Source organism: Trifolium pratense, linkage group LG4 (assembly GCF_020283565.1).
Source record: "Trifolium pratense cultivar HEN17-A07 linkage group LG4, ARS_RC_1.1, whole genome shotgun sequence".
Taxonomy (NCBI): domain Eukaryota; kingdom Viridiplantae; phylum Streptophyta; class Magnoliopsida; order Fabales; family Fabaceae; genus Trifolium; species Trifolium pratense.
The window spans coordinates 29,490,776-29,509,266 of NC_060062.1; the positions used below are offsets into that span (position 1 = coordinate 29,490,776).

At 34.3% G+C, this 18,491-nt stretch overlaps 3 protein-coding genes across 4 annotated transcripts; 2 read left to right on the forward strand and 1 right to left on the reverse strand.

The window, feature by feature from the left end:
- The first annotated feature begins 785 nt into the window (after positions 1 to 785).
- On the forward strand, positions 786 to 7,425 carry LOC123881779 (ATP-dependent zinc metalloprotease FTSH 7, chloroplastic-like). 2 transcript variants are annotated; one of them, XM_045930522.1, is made up of 13 exons: positions 786 to 1,870; positions 2,999 to 3,064; positions 3,173 to 3,307; positions 3,461 to 3,526; positions 3,879 to 4,064; positions 4,145 to 4,231; positions 4,325 to 4,438; positions 4,544 to 4,668; positions 4,761 to 4,869; positions 5,058 to 5,183; positions 5,912 to 6,235; positions 6,317 to 6,440; positions 6,903 to 7,425. In XM_045930522.1, exons 1-13 carry the CDS (start codon positions 1,019 to 1,021, stop codon positions 7,025 to 7,027), a joined length of 2,439 nt encoding a protein of 812 aa, XP_045786478.1. In that variant the 5' UTR covers positions 786 to 1,018; the 3' UTR covers positions 7,028 to 7,425. The 2 variants fall into 2 exon arrangements, with proteins under 2 accessions (XP_045786478.1, XP_045786479.1); XM_045930523.1 differs by having other exon boundaries at positions 878 to 1,870; positions 3,188 to 3,307.
- A 3,072-nt stretch (positions 7,426 to 10,497) lies between these two features.
- Positions 10,498 to 11,583, forward strand: LOC123881780 (josephin-like protein). Its single transcript, XM_045930524.1, has 2 exons — positions 10,498 to 10,687; positions 10,900 to 11,583. The coding sequence occupies exons 1-2, from the start codon at positions 10,604 to 10,606 to the stop codon at positions 11,374 to 11,376; spliced, it is 561 nt and encodes a 186-aa protein (XP_045786480.1). The 5' UTR covers positions 10,498 to 10,603; the 3' UTR covers positions 11,377 to 11,583.
- A 5,896-nt stretch (positions 11,584 to 17,479) lies between these two features.
- LOC123881781 lies at positions 17,480 to 18,234 on the reverse strand. Its single transcript, XM_045930525.1, has one exon. It carries the CDS (start codon positions 18,020 to 18,022, stop codon positions 17,702 to 17,704), a length of 321 nt encoding a protein of 106 aa, XP_045786481.1. The 5' UTR covers positions 18,023 to 18,234; the 3' UTR covers positions 17,480 to 17,701.
- Between the last annotated feature and the right edge of the window lie 257 nt (positions 18,235 to 18,491).

The window sequence follows — 18,491 nt, forward strand, 5'->3', positions numbered from 1 at the left end:
TAAAGGATGAGACTTTGATGATGACGTGTCCTCGAATGAGTGTTTGTGTCTATGCTAAGTGGATCAGGACGTTGCTCCTTTGGGCCGTCCTCGACGTCCTAGCAGATTGGATCAGCTTTGGGCCAATCCATAACAATAAGAATACCTTAATGATAATTGGCTTTTTTCAATTTCAAGATGTACACTATTATTTGGTAAAGAATTTGGTGCTACCAAATCGGTTGATTGAGCATGAAAAGATTCCATGGGTAATACTTGTTGAAATAATTCTTCGGCTGCTATATTTTTTTTAAATATTAATTAAACATATCTTTTATATATTATTTCATGTATATAAATTATTTCAATTTTTAATTTTATCGAACATTACAAATTCGATCAACTAATTTATCTGCCATAAGCTATAAATTCATATGCTTTAAACTAGTTTTTTTTTTTTTTTTTGGGTTTATGCTTTAAACTAGTTTGTAAGAAGCTATCCATTATTTCTTTTCCAAAGAGACCAAAAAAGAATGGCAAATGCTAAATAGTGCCCTAGGGGCACTTGTTAAGGATTCAAATTTAGAAAGTTTTACTTGAAAATAGTGTAGTCAATACAATAAAAGTCTATATTTTGATGTTTTTCATGCACAACTTTTATTTTATTTCTTCTTTTGGTTCCTTAACTAGTGCCCCGGAGGCACTGGTTAGCAAGACCCAAAAAGAAAAATGAAAATAGTAAGCTTTCCATGTAAACCCCAAAAATAACTTTCTTAATATCAACGGTACGATCATTAACACGCCTCATCAATCCAACGGCTCTCATTTCATATCAGACACCTTGTCCCTTTCTCTCTCTTCCCACCGTTAGAACTTACTTCATCATCAAACACACAGCAAAGAAGATTATCTCATCTCTCAAAAAAGTGACGGTATAAATTCATCATAAACCACTCACAAATGCACGAGAACACAATAAAATAAAAAATAAACTTTTCTATATTTCCATTTCAAAATTTTCTATCTCTTTATCTTTTCAATGTCATCGTTAGATTATCTTTCTCCTTTAACACACACAACAATTTATCTTCATTCTCATCACTTTCGAAACGCGCGTCGTTTTGTTCCCAATTCAGCTCCAATTAGGGTTCTAAGAGATGCTAATTTTTTGAAAGATTTCGGAAAATTCGATTTATGGCGTGGATTAAAGTTCAACAGTAAGGGCGGCGGCGGTGGTGGTTGTGGTTGTGGTGGGACTGCTGCAACCGGTGGTCAGGAGAATGATTCTGATGAGAAGAATGGAGAGAGTAAAGGTGTTGAAGTTGAAGTTGAACCGGGTTCAAGTGGTTCTAGTTCTGGTTCGAACCGGAGGAAGGAGACCCAAGAGAAAGATGGTTGGTGGTGGTGGTTAGGTTCAAAAAATGGGAAATGGGAATGGCAACCGACGTTGAAACCTCAAGAAGCTGCTGTTTTGCTTCTTCACTTAGGGACTGTGTTTTTTTTTAATAGGTTTTTTTGGCCTTTGATTCCTTTACCTGGCTCGGAGGCGAGACCTTTGACAACGCCTGTGAGAGTTCCTTATAGTGATTTTTTGAGTAAGATTAATAGTGATCAGGTTTTGAATGTGGAAGTTGATGGAGTTCATATAACGTTTAAGTTGAAGTCTGATTTGGAAGGTGGTGAAGTTGATAGTAGTGGTAGTAGTAGTAGTAGTAGTAGGTTGCAGCAGGAATCAGAGTCTTTGGTTAAGAGTGTAGCTCCAACGAAAAGGATTGTTTATACTACAACTAGGCCTAGTGATATAAGAACTCCTTATGAAAAGATGCTTGAGAATGACGTGGAGTTTGGTTCACCTGATAGACGTTCCGGTGGATTTATCAGCACTGCTTTGGTAAGCAACTTGTTACCCTTAGAATATATTTAGAATTTAGGGCTACAAAATCGGTCTGTAAGATGAGAGATTTCGAACACTATAATGAGTGGGTCCAACAATTTAGGATAGTATCAGATACAATATTAAATTTTAGTTGAGACTTGAGCATTCATGGTTTGTTTACTCTTAGAATATAGTATTCGAATTTAGTTCCACAAAATATGTAAGATGAGAGATGGCCGTCAGTTATCATGTATAATCACTATAATGAGTGGCCTACTGGCCGCCTAATGTTTAACGATATAGACTATGATGTTATATTATAGTTTTGGTTGGCCATAATTCAATCTCTCAAATCAAGCTTATAAAGTGAGAGATTCCACTACTTATAATCATTGTTAAGGGCTTAAGGCCATATAACGATCCGATGCGGGGCTCTCAACAATTAGGTTATGTGATTGTTGTGATGTTGTTCACATGCACTGTTAGTTATACCTAAACTGAATTTACTTTAGGCTGATTTTGGGATGGAGGCTGGTGGTTTGAGGTTTAATGTGCATATTCCAATATATTTAATTGTTTAGAGGCAGCAACTCAAAATAGAAATAAGAGCTATGATTCTTTGATTCTTTCTCCGATTACAATCTTTCTATCAAATCACTTAAATTGTGTGACTGCTCAGTGGCTATGGACTAAAGACTATCTCCTTAACACTCTCGTACTCCATTGTGTACCATATCTTATGATACCGTTGAAGAAAGTTTTCTAATTTTTGAAAAAACATAACCAATCCCTTCCCAGTGTTTGAAATACTATTTTTTGCAATCTGTTGTCTTCAGCGTTCTATTTGTTTGACTTTAATAATGATGGTAAATTCTTGGTTTCATGCTTGCTTTATTAGGACAAGAATTTAATGCTTTGAGGTGATTAATAAAAGCTAATATTTGTATTAGCTTCATGAATTAAACTTGCCTACAGTTTTAAAAATCCTTCAAAGCACTTGCTAAATATGCCATATGTTGTATTACTACTGTATCAGTTGTGTAAGATATTCGATTTCCTATTCCAGTTCATTATAAATTTCCTTGTTTTGTTGTGTTTACAGTATATCACGTGACAAGCTGACTTTGTTTCTCATTTTCACAGACAGCCATGTTTTATGTTGCTTTAGTGGCAGGGCTTCTCCAACGGTTCCCTGTAAACTTCTCTCCGGTGAGTTTTATTTCTTCCCCTCGGAGCTTCTCTGACCTACCCAATTCATGTTTCCTAGATCACTGAAATGATGTTTTATAAGTAATAAGTAATCACATGCTATGTCAGAATACTCCTGGTCAGATTAGGAAACGCAAATCAGGAGCTTCGGCCGGTACAAAATCATCTGAAAATGGTGAAGCAATCACCTTTGCTGATGTTGCGGGTATTGATGAGGCTAAGGAAGAGCTAGAAGAGATTGTGGTAAGCTGGACTCTCTTCATCTCATTTTCAGCACTTAAAATCTTTAGGGTGCAAATGAGACTTTCTATTCTACAATAACCTTCTATTTTTATTCAGATTTTTTTCTGGTGATATAGGGAAATAATTTTGGTTGTGATGATGCTCACTTGCCAGGAATTTCTTCGAAATCCGGATAAATATGTGCGACTTGGAGCTCGTCCTCCTCGAGGTGTTCTCTTGGTGAGATATACCCATAGATATACATATTTATTCAGGGAAAGGATCAAGTATGGGAAATGTCTCTTGGGGAATATATTGTGTTAAAATCCAACAATTTTCTGCTGTATTATACTATTACATCAACCATACTTTCTGTTATTTACATGAGCGTTACCTTGTAAAATACCAGACCACAATTGTGTTTCATTGAACTCATTGCTCCAGGAATAAATCTTTGATTAGTTTCCACTTACACCTCTCCTGCATGTGCTTGTACCTCATGTGGACTATTTATGCTTGGCTATATGCATTCATATATTGTTATTGTTTTAGTTTGACATTGTAGTGAGTAAATATCTTATGGTTTATACAGGTAGGTCTTCCGGGAACAGGCAAGACTTTACTAGCAAAGGCTGTAGCCGGAGAAGCTGATGTGCCATTTATAAGTTGTTCTGCCAGTGAGTTTGTTGAGTTGTATGTTGGTATGGGTGCTTCCCGGGTGAGAGATCTCTTTGCAAGGGCAAAGAAAGAAGCACCATCGATAATATTTATTGATGAGGTAGGAATATAGAGTCTTTTGTTGTGTAAGACATTTACTGTTTAATATTCAACCAAATTAAAATTTATTTTGGTATGCAGATAGATGCTGTGGCTAAAAGTCGTGATGGTAAATTTCGCATTGTAAGCAATGATGAACGAGAACAGACCTTGAACCAGTTGCTGACTGTTAGTATTTCTTTTTTGTTATTTCTTTCTTGTGGTTGTTTGGGAGGAGGGATTATCCCACACATAAGCTAATATGATAATACTACAATACAGGAGATGGATGGGTTTGACAGCAACTCAGCAGTGATTGTTCTTGGGGCAACTAATCGTGCCGATGTTTTAGATCCTGCACTTCGCCGACCAGGAAGATTCGATCGAGTAATTATGGTCTGGATTCAAGTTTTAATACACCACCTCATTTGGTTTTTATAGTGATACTAAAAAATCTCAACTTTTTATATCTTTGAAAAGAATGCAATGTTTTGTTCTTAGGTGGAAACACCTGATAGGATTGGAAGAGAAGCTATCCTGAAAGTTCATGTTTCTAAGAAAGAACTTCCTTTGGCCAAGGATGTTTACATTGGTGATATTGCTTCTATGACTACTGGATTCACAGGGTAATTTTTTCTATTTCCTTCATATTATTTTCCCCCTTTAAATACATTGAGAAGATTGGAAATGTGATCTGACACAGTACAAATCATTGAAGGGCGGATCTGGCAAACCTAGTAAATGAGGCTGCTTTATTGGCAGGAAGAAAGAACAAAGTTGTTGTGGAGAAAATTGATTTCATTGAAGCTGTGGAAAGGTCAATAGCTGTAAGTAAATTTGTTTTGGATAACATTAATTTCATCCACAATCTCTCTTGGTGGATGCACAGTTGTAATTTATGCATACAGTTTGTTCAGATTTTTCTGTCAAATCACATTGTTAAATTTGAAATTTTAGTTCTGTAAACGGGACCCTACTTTACCAATTGATAAAAAGACCAAACTACTTGTTTCAGGGCATAGAAAAGAAGACTGCCAAGTTGCAAGGATGTGAGAAGGGTGTAGTTGCACGGCATGAAGCTGGTCATGCTGTAGTAGGCACTGCAGTTGCGAATCTTCTTCCTGGACAGCCACGTGTTCAGGTAGGTATATCATAGAAGATGCTTTGTTCTTGATTTCTTGGCTATTTGAATATGATGTTGCCATTAAACCTACTTGATTTTTGTGAAATTATCACACTATTAAACTATAATTTACACTTGAAATTACTCTGATGTTTGATGATTGCTAATTCATATAGGCTCTGATTATGAGATTCTTAATTTAATGACTTGTGGCAAAAATTATTTTATTTCAGTTTTCTCGGAGGGGGATGGGTTATCTTTTCATTCATTTCTATTTTATGGTGGGAAATTAGAGCAGAGAATGACAGAATGTATATATTGTGCTTGATTTAGAAAAATCAAACAAGTTACAAATCAAAGCACCTTGTTAGTAGATTAGCATTTTATGGATGGGCCTATTGCCACTACTATTTTTCCTACTACTATCCTATCGATTTATACTTTCTTTTCAGAAAATACCTTTCATTGAGTAATGAGTAGTAGTAGTTCTTCCTTAATTGTCAAACTAGTAACTTATGATTCTTATATTTATAAAATGCCTTATATTAATTATACGTATTTTTGTTGATTTGAAAAATATTATATTTGTTTTTACAATAAAAACACACTAAATGCATCTTAATGATAAAATACTGAATGAATCAAATATGGATAGTGGTGAAATTCATTTTTGAAGGATAAACCACCCTCCAAATGATATCTTTTAGGGATATTTCAGTGCCTTACTATCTTGTGTATGTTACCAGAAACTAAGCATATTGCCTAGGTCGGGAGGGGCCTTGGGCTTTACTTATATACCTCCAACAAATGAGGACAGATACTTGCTTTTCATTGATGAATTGCGTGGCCGCCTGGTGACCCTTCTTGGAGGACGTGCAGCAGAAGAAATTGTATATTCTGGCCGGGTGTCAACAGGTGCACTTGATGACATACGACGAGCAACTGACATGGCATACAAAGCTATTGCTGAATATGGTCTTAGTCAGACAATAGGCCCTGTGTCAATTTCCACTCTTACTAATGGTGGAATGGATGAGTCTGGGGGATCAGTTTCTTTTGGAAGGGATCAGGTTCAATATTTCATTAACTTGTTTATTTTCTTCTATTCAAAATTTTCTATATGCTTATTTTAATATCATATGAAAAAACAGGGACAACTTGTTGATCTTGTTCAAACAGAGGTGAGAGCATTGCTTCAGTCTGCAATGGAAGTATCACTTTCCATTGTACGAGCTAATCCTACTGTTGTAGAGGGTCTTGGTGCTCAATTGGAAGGTAACCGTACTCTCCATATTATATATAACAGCGGTGTATAGTGGTTTCACTGTCTTGTTTTCATCATTTTTTATACACTTGCATTTCTTTTGGTGCTTTTTCCTTTTGTTATCTTTACTTTCATCAGAGATGTTCTTGTAAGCAAGGCTAAATCCAAATTTTTGGCAGTTTAGTTTCTATATGATAACTTCTAGGTGCATTCATGCATGCTGTTTTGACTGTTTCACACCATCAATTGAATTTGCAAAGACAAATTAAATTGCAGATTTTGATTTTCGACTTTACCCCTGTTAAATACCGTAGTTTGATATAATAAAATGATGATTTGAAGATGTCGAAGTTGTATGCTTCTATCAACTCTACATATGCATTATTCATTAATTAATGATGTCAAACCAATATGTTTTATCTATGCCATGGTGTTGTGAGTTGTAACAATGCTTTATTGCTTGTGTTCTTCAGAAGAAGAGAAAGTAGAAGGTGAAGAGTTACAAAAATGGTTAAGATTGGTAGTTGCACCAACAGAACTTACAATTTTTATGCAAGGAAAGCAACAGACCCTTCTCCCATTGCAGACTGGTTCCTGAAACTGTTAAAAGAATTGTCTATTATGTGTTTCCGGTGTGAAGTGGAACTCGAGGTATGATTTTTAACTTGGTTCAACCAAAGCTAGTGAAATTATATCTCAAAATAGCATGCCTTGCAACATTGTATATTCCTGTAAGGTGAACTTTGGTATAGTTTTTAGTACATGCCAACCTGTAATTTGTATTTACTCACCATTCACTCAACCGAAGCCACGGGAAAAAAGAAAGATGAAGAAAAACTTACATTAGCGCCTATCTTCAATTCAACTATATGAGTAATGGTAATTTAATTTGTATATTGACTATTATTTTCAGTCATGTCGGAAAATGTAATTAATATATAGTTGTATACATTAATGATTCTGTGAAATATATGTCCCTGCTACATGTTACTGTTACACAGTTCCTTCGGGGACATCTGATGTTACTGTTACACCAAAATATTTTATTGAAATTGCAAGTAACGTGGTTAGTTAAGGAGTCTGTTTTCAAATTCTCCCCATCAAATCAGGCTTATCTATCGAACTACAGTTACGCTTGGGCAATTCCTTTCAGATTTGCTGGTGTTCTAGTAAATTTTCTGGTTGGATAAGCATATCAAATGAGAGCTATCATGTTAAGAACAGAGAGAAAAATATTATTTTTGGACTCTTTTGGGTGGAAAGAAAATGGGGGTAGGGGAATTGACCCCACATTTTATTTAGTATGCATCATCATCTTATCCCTTTGTTTTCTTTTAGAAGCTCCGGCAAAACTAGTAAGCAGTGGCTAGAATGGATTGTTTCTAGTTTTTTGTCCATGTGTGAATGATTGGGATGAATTATTTATTTATTTTTTATGATAATGATTGGGATGAATTTGTACCTGTATGTAGGACGAAATTATGATGTTTTTATAATATCTGGTTATCCATGAATGCAACATTTTGTACATTTTTTAACTGAGGGAAAAAGCAATATCTAGTGGACCAATTGATGAGGTTTTTTGTACCACTGATGGAGCTCTTTTTGTGTTTTGTATTGCAGAATTTAGGTGCTGAGAATACTCTAATTCTCTTATTCATTCATTCTCATTCATTATTCATAGTTATGACTTTATATATAGAGCTGCAAAAAAAAAAAAAAAAATTCTAGATCATATCTATAAATAACAAACAAATTCTAAAAATATAAATTATAAATCCTAATATTATCTATTTTTAACACCAACTCAGAGTTCTTATCTTATGGCTGAGTTTTTTTGTTCTTTTGGTAAGTTACAATGTCACAGTCATGCATGTCCCTTTAAACTTTAAAGCATTAATAATTTATTATTGTATTCTTCTGCTCGTGGAGAAATATATGCCTAGAGCTGCCAGGTCTTGGCGTTGTTAAGGGCAATAGATGATACAAAGTCTTGACTATTATGTGGCAAGTATTTCTAAGAGATTGATTCTAAAAATATAAAATGAGATATTGCATTACAAAGAGCTCAGCTCCCAAAATCATCAGATATATCTCCTTATGGATCTGGATTCTATCCTATCATTGTTTCTTGCACTGATCTGAGTTGTCCATCCATTATTTCATGTTGACTGCTACAGTAAATTAAAATTGCAAAGATTTCAAAGCCAAATGGTGCTTAGTATAAAACATTAAGACAATTTCACACGTCTATTAGTATTTAGAGTGTGTTTTGATAAATTCTTCAAGAAGTAGTCAAATAATTTCTGGTGGTGGTGGATAAACTCACAAAAACAAAAGTAACATTGGTTCCAAACATATGTTCAATAAGATGAAGACTACCTAGTGCGCAAGCATTAGATAATTAATTAATATGATATCTACGCCTCGGAGAAGATTAGACTCTAACTTGAGATTAAAATAAAGGAAAATGATAACTCATGTCTGAAATTATTTACTTAAAACTTAGATATTTCAATTTTCAATAAATTGAAAATTTACACATTTTCATAAAATTTACATTAAACTTTACTATTTAAAGTCCTTAAAAAGTTTCCCGGAATACGTGCTTCCATGGAAACAATACTTCCTTCGTCTCAAAATAAATGATGTAGTTTTATTATGAGCACTATTTAGATAATCTACTTTGACCATATTTATTTACTATAAGATGTTTGATTTGTCTCTATAAGTATTTTTGAGATATACAATATTTATAATTACCAATGATAGATAACTAAAAATATTAATGATCAAAATTGTGCATTGACAAATATAAATTAATCAACTATGTCATTTGTTATTTATGGTGGCCTACTGGCGCGTGACCTTATGATGATAGGCGGCATGAATGATAATTCTTGATTTTGTTCTAATGTTAGTAATTTACTAGGAGATGGTAATACAATTCATTTTTGGCAAGAAAAGTGGCTTGGATTAACACCTTTCAGGGACCTATATCCGGCATTGTATTCCAAAACAATAAGGCGACAAGGTGTAGTGGCAAACATGGGTTATTGGCAAGACGGAGAGTGGCACTGGCGGGTGGAGTGGATTGATGCGTTGCTAGCAACAAAGGAAGTCGAGGCTGAAGCATTAACATAGTTGCTAGTGGATGTTCAGGTGGTTCGGGGGACAAAAGATAGACGGAAGTGGATTTCGGAATCGACAAGTTTGTTTTCGGTATGTTCAGCATATTCATTCCTTCAAAATATGTCCATAACGACAATTATTGAGACCGAGATTGTTTTGGCTTTACATATAGATTGTGGTTAAATGATGTACCTACCATCTAAGGTTGAAATTTTTGATTGGAGGCTTTTGTTATTAAGATTGTCGACGCAGACAACATTAACAAGTAGGGGAGTTATTACAAACTCATTTGAACTTTCATGTGCTTTTTGATTTAGAGAGGTGGAAGATATTCACCATGTGCTGTTTAATTGTCAATACTCTCACTTTTAATTATGGTGATTTACTCATTAAAGTCTTGTAGCTAGGAACATAGGCAGTATTATCTAATGGTTATTTTTTTTTGTTAAGTAGTTTAGTGGCTAGAAATTCACTCATTTAGATTAAGTAAGGAATCCCGAGTTTAAACCCGTCCGACCCCTACATATTAATGTAATGCCTTTATGCTCACAGAGCTTGTATTGCTTAAAATTTATTCATACGATTTTGTTGCTAACATCATTATTATTATTTATTAAAAACATGGTCTATGACCGAACATAAAAAGTGCAAATTTAAAATTTTAAGAGTTTCGTCTAGTGATAAAAAGACATATTTTAAATTTGGAGATTTTGGGTTGATGCACTATTAGTGTCTTTAGAGTGAGATAAATGTAAATTTCTTTGAGTTCTAAAATTTTTCCTACCTTATATTCCGAATCAATTTTATGGTAAATCTTTTTTTCGGCATTAACCATCTCGTTCTCAGAAAAATTTATTAGTTAATTAAAATTAATGTATATTAGAAAAATAAAGTGAAAAAATAAATTATTTTTTTTAATTTGGTGTTAATATTCTAAAGCAACACTTGATAAGAAACGGAGGAGGATGAAGTAGTAAGTACTAGTATTGAATGCCCATCAAATTTCAAGAACACAGCAAAGCAACCTAACCTACAACAAACAATGGCACCCAAGAATTCCAATGTCTATCACGAAAGACAAAGATTACAGTTCTGTCTCTTACACACTCTCAATTCACTCTTTCAGGTTCTTCTTCTTCTTCTTCTTCTTCTTCTTCTTCTTATTCCTCTCTTCACACCCTTTACAATTTAATCAATAATTCTTCAATTCAACTCTTACCCATCACTCAAACCCTATTTATATCATCATCTTAGTATTAAATTTTCAATCTTTTTAACAAATTTCATTCAATTATGCCTCTTTCTGATTCTGGGTATTTTTTATTTTTATTCAATCAGCAAAAAGATGCATTTACTCGAGCAAATTTGAATGCAATTTCTGAAAAACTAGCACTTGATGATTTCTCTAACAATGATTCATCATCATGGACACCATTTTCAATACTTTTCAAGCCTCATCATAATGCATTGACTGGAAACTATGATATAAATGTTCTAATAGCTGCTTTGGAAGAGAAAGGAAAGACTGTAGTTTGGCACGATCGTCGAAATGGAGGATCATCTATTGATCTTGATGCACCAGAAGATGTTTTGATGGGGGTTGTGATTAATGTTCTTGTGAAAAGATTTGCTGGGATTTGGAAAAGTAGACATTGGATTGCTTTGAGGAAGATTGATGGGGTTTGGTATAATTTGGATAGTGATCTTTCTATGCCGGAATGTTTTCATGATACTGAGGAAGTAAGGGAGTTCTTGGATTCTAGTATTGCTCATGGTGGTGAGGTTTTGCTTGTTATGAATCAGAAACAGTCTTGAAAATTTTCGGTAAATTTTTGTGTACTTAACTCTATTTTCTCAATGCTTAGGTCAAATTTTATGCTTGTCTCATGTATAGTACAAGATTGATAGCATTTCAATGTAGAATGCTAATTGATTCTAATGAATTGTCAATGTATGTGATGTTGTTTTGTGTATAACAGTTAAATGGTTACTTCTTGAAGATGTTCATTGTATGAACTTATGAAATGCATGCTTCATTGTGTGTATTGGATTTGTGATGCATATTCGAAGCATTGGCTAATTTGTACCCTGAAATTTGATTCTAAATGTGGTTAGGTTAGAACTTAGAAGCGAGTATATAATAGCCAAGGTCAAGGTTTTAATTTGCGGTTGTAGATTAGGTTAGAACTTAGAAGCGAGTATATAATAGTTAAGGTCAAGGTTCTAAATTGCAGTTGTAGAGGTTGTGGTTATGTCATGATTGAAATTGCGGACAAATATGGCCGATATGGTTGCAGAGGCCTCCAAAGTCTTTACATTACCAGACACAATTGCAGTTGTAGACTGCAATTTAAAACCATGGTTAAGGTCAAGCTCATATATATATTAGTTTCAGCGAGTTTTCTCGGGGATTATCTCACTAACCAAAATTTCTTGATTGATTTTCTGAATTTTGGTAAGCAACTTGTAACTTTTTCTTTCTTGGACTGTTGTAACTGAAAATTTGCTATCTGTACAATTATTAACAACAGAAAGAGTTGCAGTAGGAAGATACTATCACGGAATCTGAAAGTAAAATTCACTCTACTCTGATTCATTATGTTCTTTGAATGAGAAATGTATCATACATTTTAAATTAGGGTTCAGATCTCCTTGTTGAGTTTAATTTCCAAATTAAACTTGTAAGAATGCCTTGGTCTAAAATTGATTTAAACTGTCGAGATTAGAATTAAAGCAGATGAGTGAAGATCCTGGCATCCTGCTATAGGGTTTTTGTGATATTGATTGTTTTGAGGCTGTGGAAACCACCTATGTGGTACTTTTTGATATTGGGACATGCTTCACACTTCATAGAACAAGAAGATCCTAAGATCTTCATTTAAAAACCATGTATGCAGTTGGCTGCAGCTGCATTTACAGGTACAAATAGTGGAATATTTTCTAGCTTTTGCCTAGAAGTTCTTTGATAAACAATCACAGCGATAGCTTATTCCCTCTAGATAGGGTCAGGAAACAATCTTGATTGTTGTTGTTTATGTAATTAAAAGAACTTGTAGACGAACGCCGGGAAATACTACATAATATTGTTGAGCGACTCAAATTAGATGTGATATGGCCTGAAAATACGTTTATAAATGGAATACATCCTCACTTTACAAGCTTGTTTTCTGAGGTTGAGTTCGGCTCAACTTAAATGTTGAGTCCTAAGACGTGAAGGATGTGTGTGGAATGTGGATAAGATTTAACTTGAATTGAGTATGTATTTTTATAAGTGGGAGACATCCTCTCACCCTATAAGTGGGTTTTGTAAGATATTGTTTGAAAATGCGTTTATAAGTGGGCGACATCCTTCACTTTTTACCTTGTTTTACGATGATGAATTAGGTTCAAGCTAAATTTTAAGAATTATAATGAAAACAAGTTATGCATTATGATTCTTCTCCATCTGAGTATTAGATTAATGTTCACAACACACTCTTCAAAATACTCTTTATGATTGATCCATTTTTTAAAAATTAACTTTGTATCCTGAGGTAAGCAAATCCTCTCATATTATAAAGCTTCTGATATATAAAGATAGTGTCCTAATTATTAAACATGTAATTAAATCACTCCAACATCTAAGTGGAGAATATCAAAAGCCTTTGGCTTTTTCTTTTGGCATGTGGTCCTCACATTTGCTAATTATTTTCTGACAGAAAGGATAATCCTCATAAGCTGCATTTTCTGCATAGAAATAAAATATTGCAGCATGTTTGTTCATAAGATATTCCCAAGTGGTCGCAGGTTTCACACGAAGTATTGACAAAGAATTTTTGCAAGTATATGTGTGGACTCAACAATGTTTTCTCTCAATGAGTGGAATATTTGATGGGAGTTGAAAGCATCAATTCTTAAGCATGATAGATGACATTCTTTTGCTTTCTTTTATATACACAAGGTCCCATAAACTACAGTAACATTCCAACTTTCACACTATACCCAATCGTAGGCCATGTTTTGAAAAACAACTTCATTAAGAAATTATAAACATTTCATATTGAAGTCCATTCAACATGTGTCAGTGTTAGACACCGACATGCCACTAACACATGTGGTTATGATCAATTATTTCATATTTTACAGATTATCAAAAAAAAAAGTTATTTCATATTTTACAAATTCTTATATGTTTTGACGTGTCATTGTCAGTATCTGAGCGAATTGACCAGGTCATGTAGGAATAAGGTTCAAGTCACTACAAGAAAAACGCCAATTATTGGCGGCCAAAAACCGCCAGAAACGACCAAATTAGTGGCGGATTACTGGCGGCCACGATACGCCAGTAATTAAGGCGACGGTAACACTACTGGCGGCCAAAGCCGTCGAAAACTGAATTGACGAGACTTACTGGCGGCCCAGACCGCCACAGACTTGCAGGTTGCGACAGAGCTACTGGCGGCCTGGACCGCCACTAATTTTGCCCAGATTTTGACCATTTAGCGACGGTTTGGACCGCCACTACAGCCTTTTCGAATTTTTTTTAAAAAAACGTTTTTAATTAATTATTTTGTTTTAAAAAAACCGTTTTTTTAAATATTAATTGCTTTAAAAAAAACATTTTAATTTATTTAAATATAAAATTTAATAATTAATTATTTTGTTTTAAAAAAACATTTTTTTTTAAATATTAAACACAATTTATCATATCAATATAAACATCAAATATTAAACTTGCATGAATATTAGAGAAATACTTACCAAAATGAAGAAAAACAAGAGTGAAATGATAAAAAGTTTGAGAATTTTTAGAGAGTGAAATGATAAAAGTTGAAATGATAAAGAGTTAAGAATTTTTAGAGAGATGTTGGAGAAATTTTAGATAGAGAAAGGATTGTAGGAAATGAGAGTTGTGAAGTGAAGGAAGATATATATAGAGGGGGATGAAATTCGTAAAAATCTGGACTTGGAGCTTATTGGCGGTCAAAGCCGCCACTAAGCCCCAACGGTCATTTTTTTTTCTTCAAATTCCAACAACTTTGCGGCGGCCCAGGCTGCCAATAATGGCTGGGCAAGTTTCAAGAACATTACCGGCGGTCAAAACCGCCACTAAGTCCTCCAACGGCTACTTTTTTATATTCCCAAGATTTTGTGGCGGCCTAGGCCGCCAATAAGGTCTGAAGGCATCAATATATTTTTTTTTTTTTTATATTCTTGCTTAGGTAGTGGCGGCCTGGACCGCCGGTAATTAAAAAGAGAATTACTGACGGCCAGGACCGCCAATAAATTCAAATTTTTTTATTTAAATATTATTTGATTAGTTTGTGGCGGTTTTGTTTAATTATTGGGGGCTTAGGCCGCCAGTAAGCTACTGAGGGCCAAAACCGCCAGTAATATTCGCCGGTAAATGAATATTTTCTTGTAGTGAGTCTATCGATCTGTTAAGATGCCTCAGTTGCATACATTAACTGCACTTCCACTTGACACCTATTGTTAATGAAAAACGGCGTGTCCAACGTCCGTATCAATGCTTCATGGTTTATAACTTAATAAGTGCTTATAATATAAACACGTGTTTAAGCTACTTCTATAACAAAGGTAAAATAAAGTAAAACTATTTTTATATAAGCTATAAGCTGTTTTAACTGCTAATGGAAAGAAAGTGAAAATAGTTTATGCCATATGTTATTTTGATCAGCTCTCTTGAACAGTCTCATAAACGCATATACTAGTAGATATGTTCAAATAAGTCAAGCCAAACATGTCCATAATAGATAAAATATATAGCAGCAAATCAGTTGGGCAATGTGTCTTGTTGTACTTGTAATTATGAAGAATTAAAAAATAACAATGGAACACAATTCAAGTGCTGGTTTTGCAAGCTTCTAGTGAAGTAAGCAACTGATGTGTAGTCCCTACTTCCTCATTTTTATATTGTCTTACTTTGTTTTCTGAGGTAGGAATGAAATGATGACATAATTGCTTTAAACTAAATATTCCTGCTATCTTTGGTTTCACTCAAATTAGATACCTTTTGTCCACTTCTCCAGTACATGAAAATCATAAAGAATGCTATACAAAGTCATAGGGAGGCAATATCTTTGTAATAGAAAGTAGTAAAGATGGCAAAGTGCATCTGCTACTTTTTTTAAATTCTTCAATATGCCTCTTTTTTTATCACCTTAATCCACTTTTTTTCTTGTTTTTTATGAACTTCCCTTTCTTGTTTCACACAGTTTTTTCATGATAAACATACATCTGAAATAGTGAAATAATTATGACTATAAGTACTTGCTTCCTTAGCTCATTCCATAACTCTCACCTAACATATACCTTATAACATACGTGATACAACTACTTCACATATATGGTCTCTTTCACTATACAATATTAATATTATCATCATGCAAAATATAGGAACCAACAAAATGAGTCACAAGGGCTACTTAAATGAGAAAGCAAGCTTGTCATGTAGACAGAATTCCAATAGAAAATCGGCTAGAAACCGGAATGTCAGAAGCTGCACATTTAGGATTCCTTGGCAGTCTGAATTCTCTCCTATTGAACTTGTCAAGGATCTTGCAGAAAGAGTGACAAACGCTTTACGTTCGGTCTCTTCGAGGAGATCTTTACACCACCGAGACTCGTCTTCCTTAGGAAGATCAGCATCAGTAGGGTCCTCTGTTGATTCTCATAGGACAGCTGCTGTTGAGGATTGTATTGAGTTCATCCACTCTTCCTTTTCTAGATCGAATTCGTCAACCAAAACATCGCGTGAAGATTCTATAGAAGCTTCTTGATATATACTTATGATTACAGAATCAATCAGCTACAAAGGTGTGCTTGCTTATTGTATATAAACAGAATCAATGTATAATTTTTTTCACTGATTTCTAACTATGTGTATTTCATTTCAGCTACAGTAAGTTTGAATTTCAATAAACAGCCACTGGCTCACCTTTGTTTATTTATTCTGTAAGATTATATTGATCTGTTGTGAAACCAACTTCTGTGTTCAAGAGCCTCTCTAGAAGCGTATCAGTTCACGCTTCTTCAAATCGTAAAAGAGTTTAACTTCTCTAAAGTAAGCAATTCAGAGTAAAGTACGTAATCTCAATTGTTTATGAACAAAATAAACGGTTAATAATGGAAACGTAGGAGATCCAATATCAGGAGAAAAGAGAGGTAAAAGTATGTGAGAAAAACAACATTGTTTAATCTACAAGGTTTTTAACAATAACATCTATCAACTGTGAATGGTAAATTTTATTTTGACCATTTTAGAAGATCAATCCCGGTTCAAAAGAATAAAGATGTGAAAACGCAAACAAAGAAACACATGATGTTTGGTAAGGAAGTTCGACTAATTTGCCTATGTCTTTGACTACACAGCGGATGCAGTTCCTTTTCTGTTATTTTAAGCTTATGGTTTACAATGTACAACTTCTATTTAAATATTACGGTCTAGATTACAATAGTTACTCCTGAACCGTGCCGCGGGGGAAGAGCACCGTATATAAAACTAGGGTTGTATGAGTTCAATGGTTACCACCAGGTTGAATTTTGGCATTGAATCCCATGTAGTTGATTATAACTTTGGTCTAGTTTCAATTTCATCTAACCTTTGAAAGTTAACCTCTGATATCATCAACAAATAGAACAAACTATAAACCCAAAATTATCATCTACACATAGACCAACACATAACTAGTAACTACCACTTAAAGCTAATTTTATGACTTAATAAGCTTCATTTAGAATGAATTTCCATGACTTCAAAAATCAGGACCAAAATCACCATACAAAGCAAGATTGTTCAAATTGTATTGTGTTGATTAGCGGCTAAAAAGCATTCATACAGGGATATGGATCGTATGCAGTCGCAGTCATACAGTCAGAGACACAAAACAATCACTAACACGTAGACACAAACAACAACTAAACAAATAATATAAGTATTTGCATATAGTCACATGTGTCGAACATCAGACACACCTTTAATATGAAATGTCTCAGCTACTTAACCAAGATGAATCAATTGGTTTGTTCTATAAATTTCAATATAAACCAGAAATATAAACAACATATTAAAAAGACCTCATAACAGTAAATAGATTCAAAATCTGAATATAAAGTGTTCTTGCATAAACATTACTTCAAATTAATTCTTGGCAAATAATCCTCCAAAACCACCTTTTTTCTTTTGTGGAACTGCCACAGAATTCTTGCCACCATTAGTTGTTCCACCTCTAGTAGTAGTGCCACCTTTAGTAGTAGTGCCTCCACTACTCTTCTCTTCAACCTTCTTGAGAATAGGATCAGTCTCTAATAACTGATCTTCTTTTGCTAAACCACCAACAATCCAATCCCACAATCCTTTCTCTTCTTTGCTGCTACCACCACCACTTGTACCCTTTGTAGCTGTAGCTACAAACACTCTTCTTGGTGTTGGAACTATTGACAACATGGTGATAGAAGCCATTAATTCTCTTATAGCTTCAAAAACTTATCAATTTTGGTTGAATTTGAATAGTGAAGTGTAGAAGCTAAGTGTTAGTGATGATATATAATAATTACGTGTTTCTGTGGATGATTTTTGAAGTAAATGTGAGCCGTTGGATTGAGTTTATATGGTGATATGGGAATTAAGGAGCAGTATGTGTAACACAAGGTCTCCACAAGTATATTATCTTGAATGTTATGAATTTTTGGACACTGAAATATGTTTCAATGTAGGAATGGTTATAGCATGGTTGTGAATTTGACGTGTGGCATAACCAAAACCTGTTTTTATGTTTGTTTTTGGTCCACAAACAAGTTTCTTTTGAGTGTTATCGTGTAGTGAGCACCTTGGTGGGCCAATGATTACAAACCCTTTGGCTTTTAACGATAATTGCTTTTTAGCCCCCCTGAGTTGCTCTCAAATTCCCCTAAATTCCCAAAATACCCCA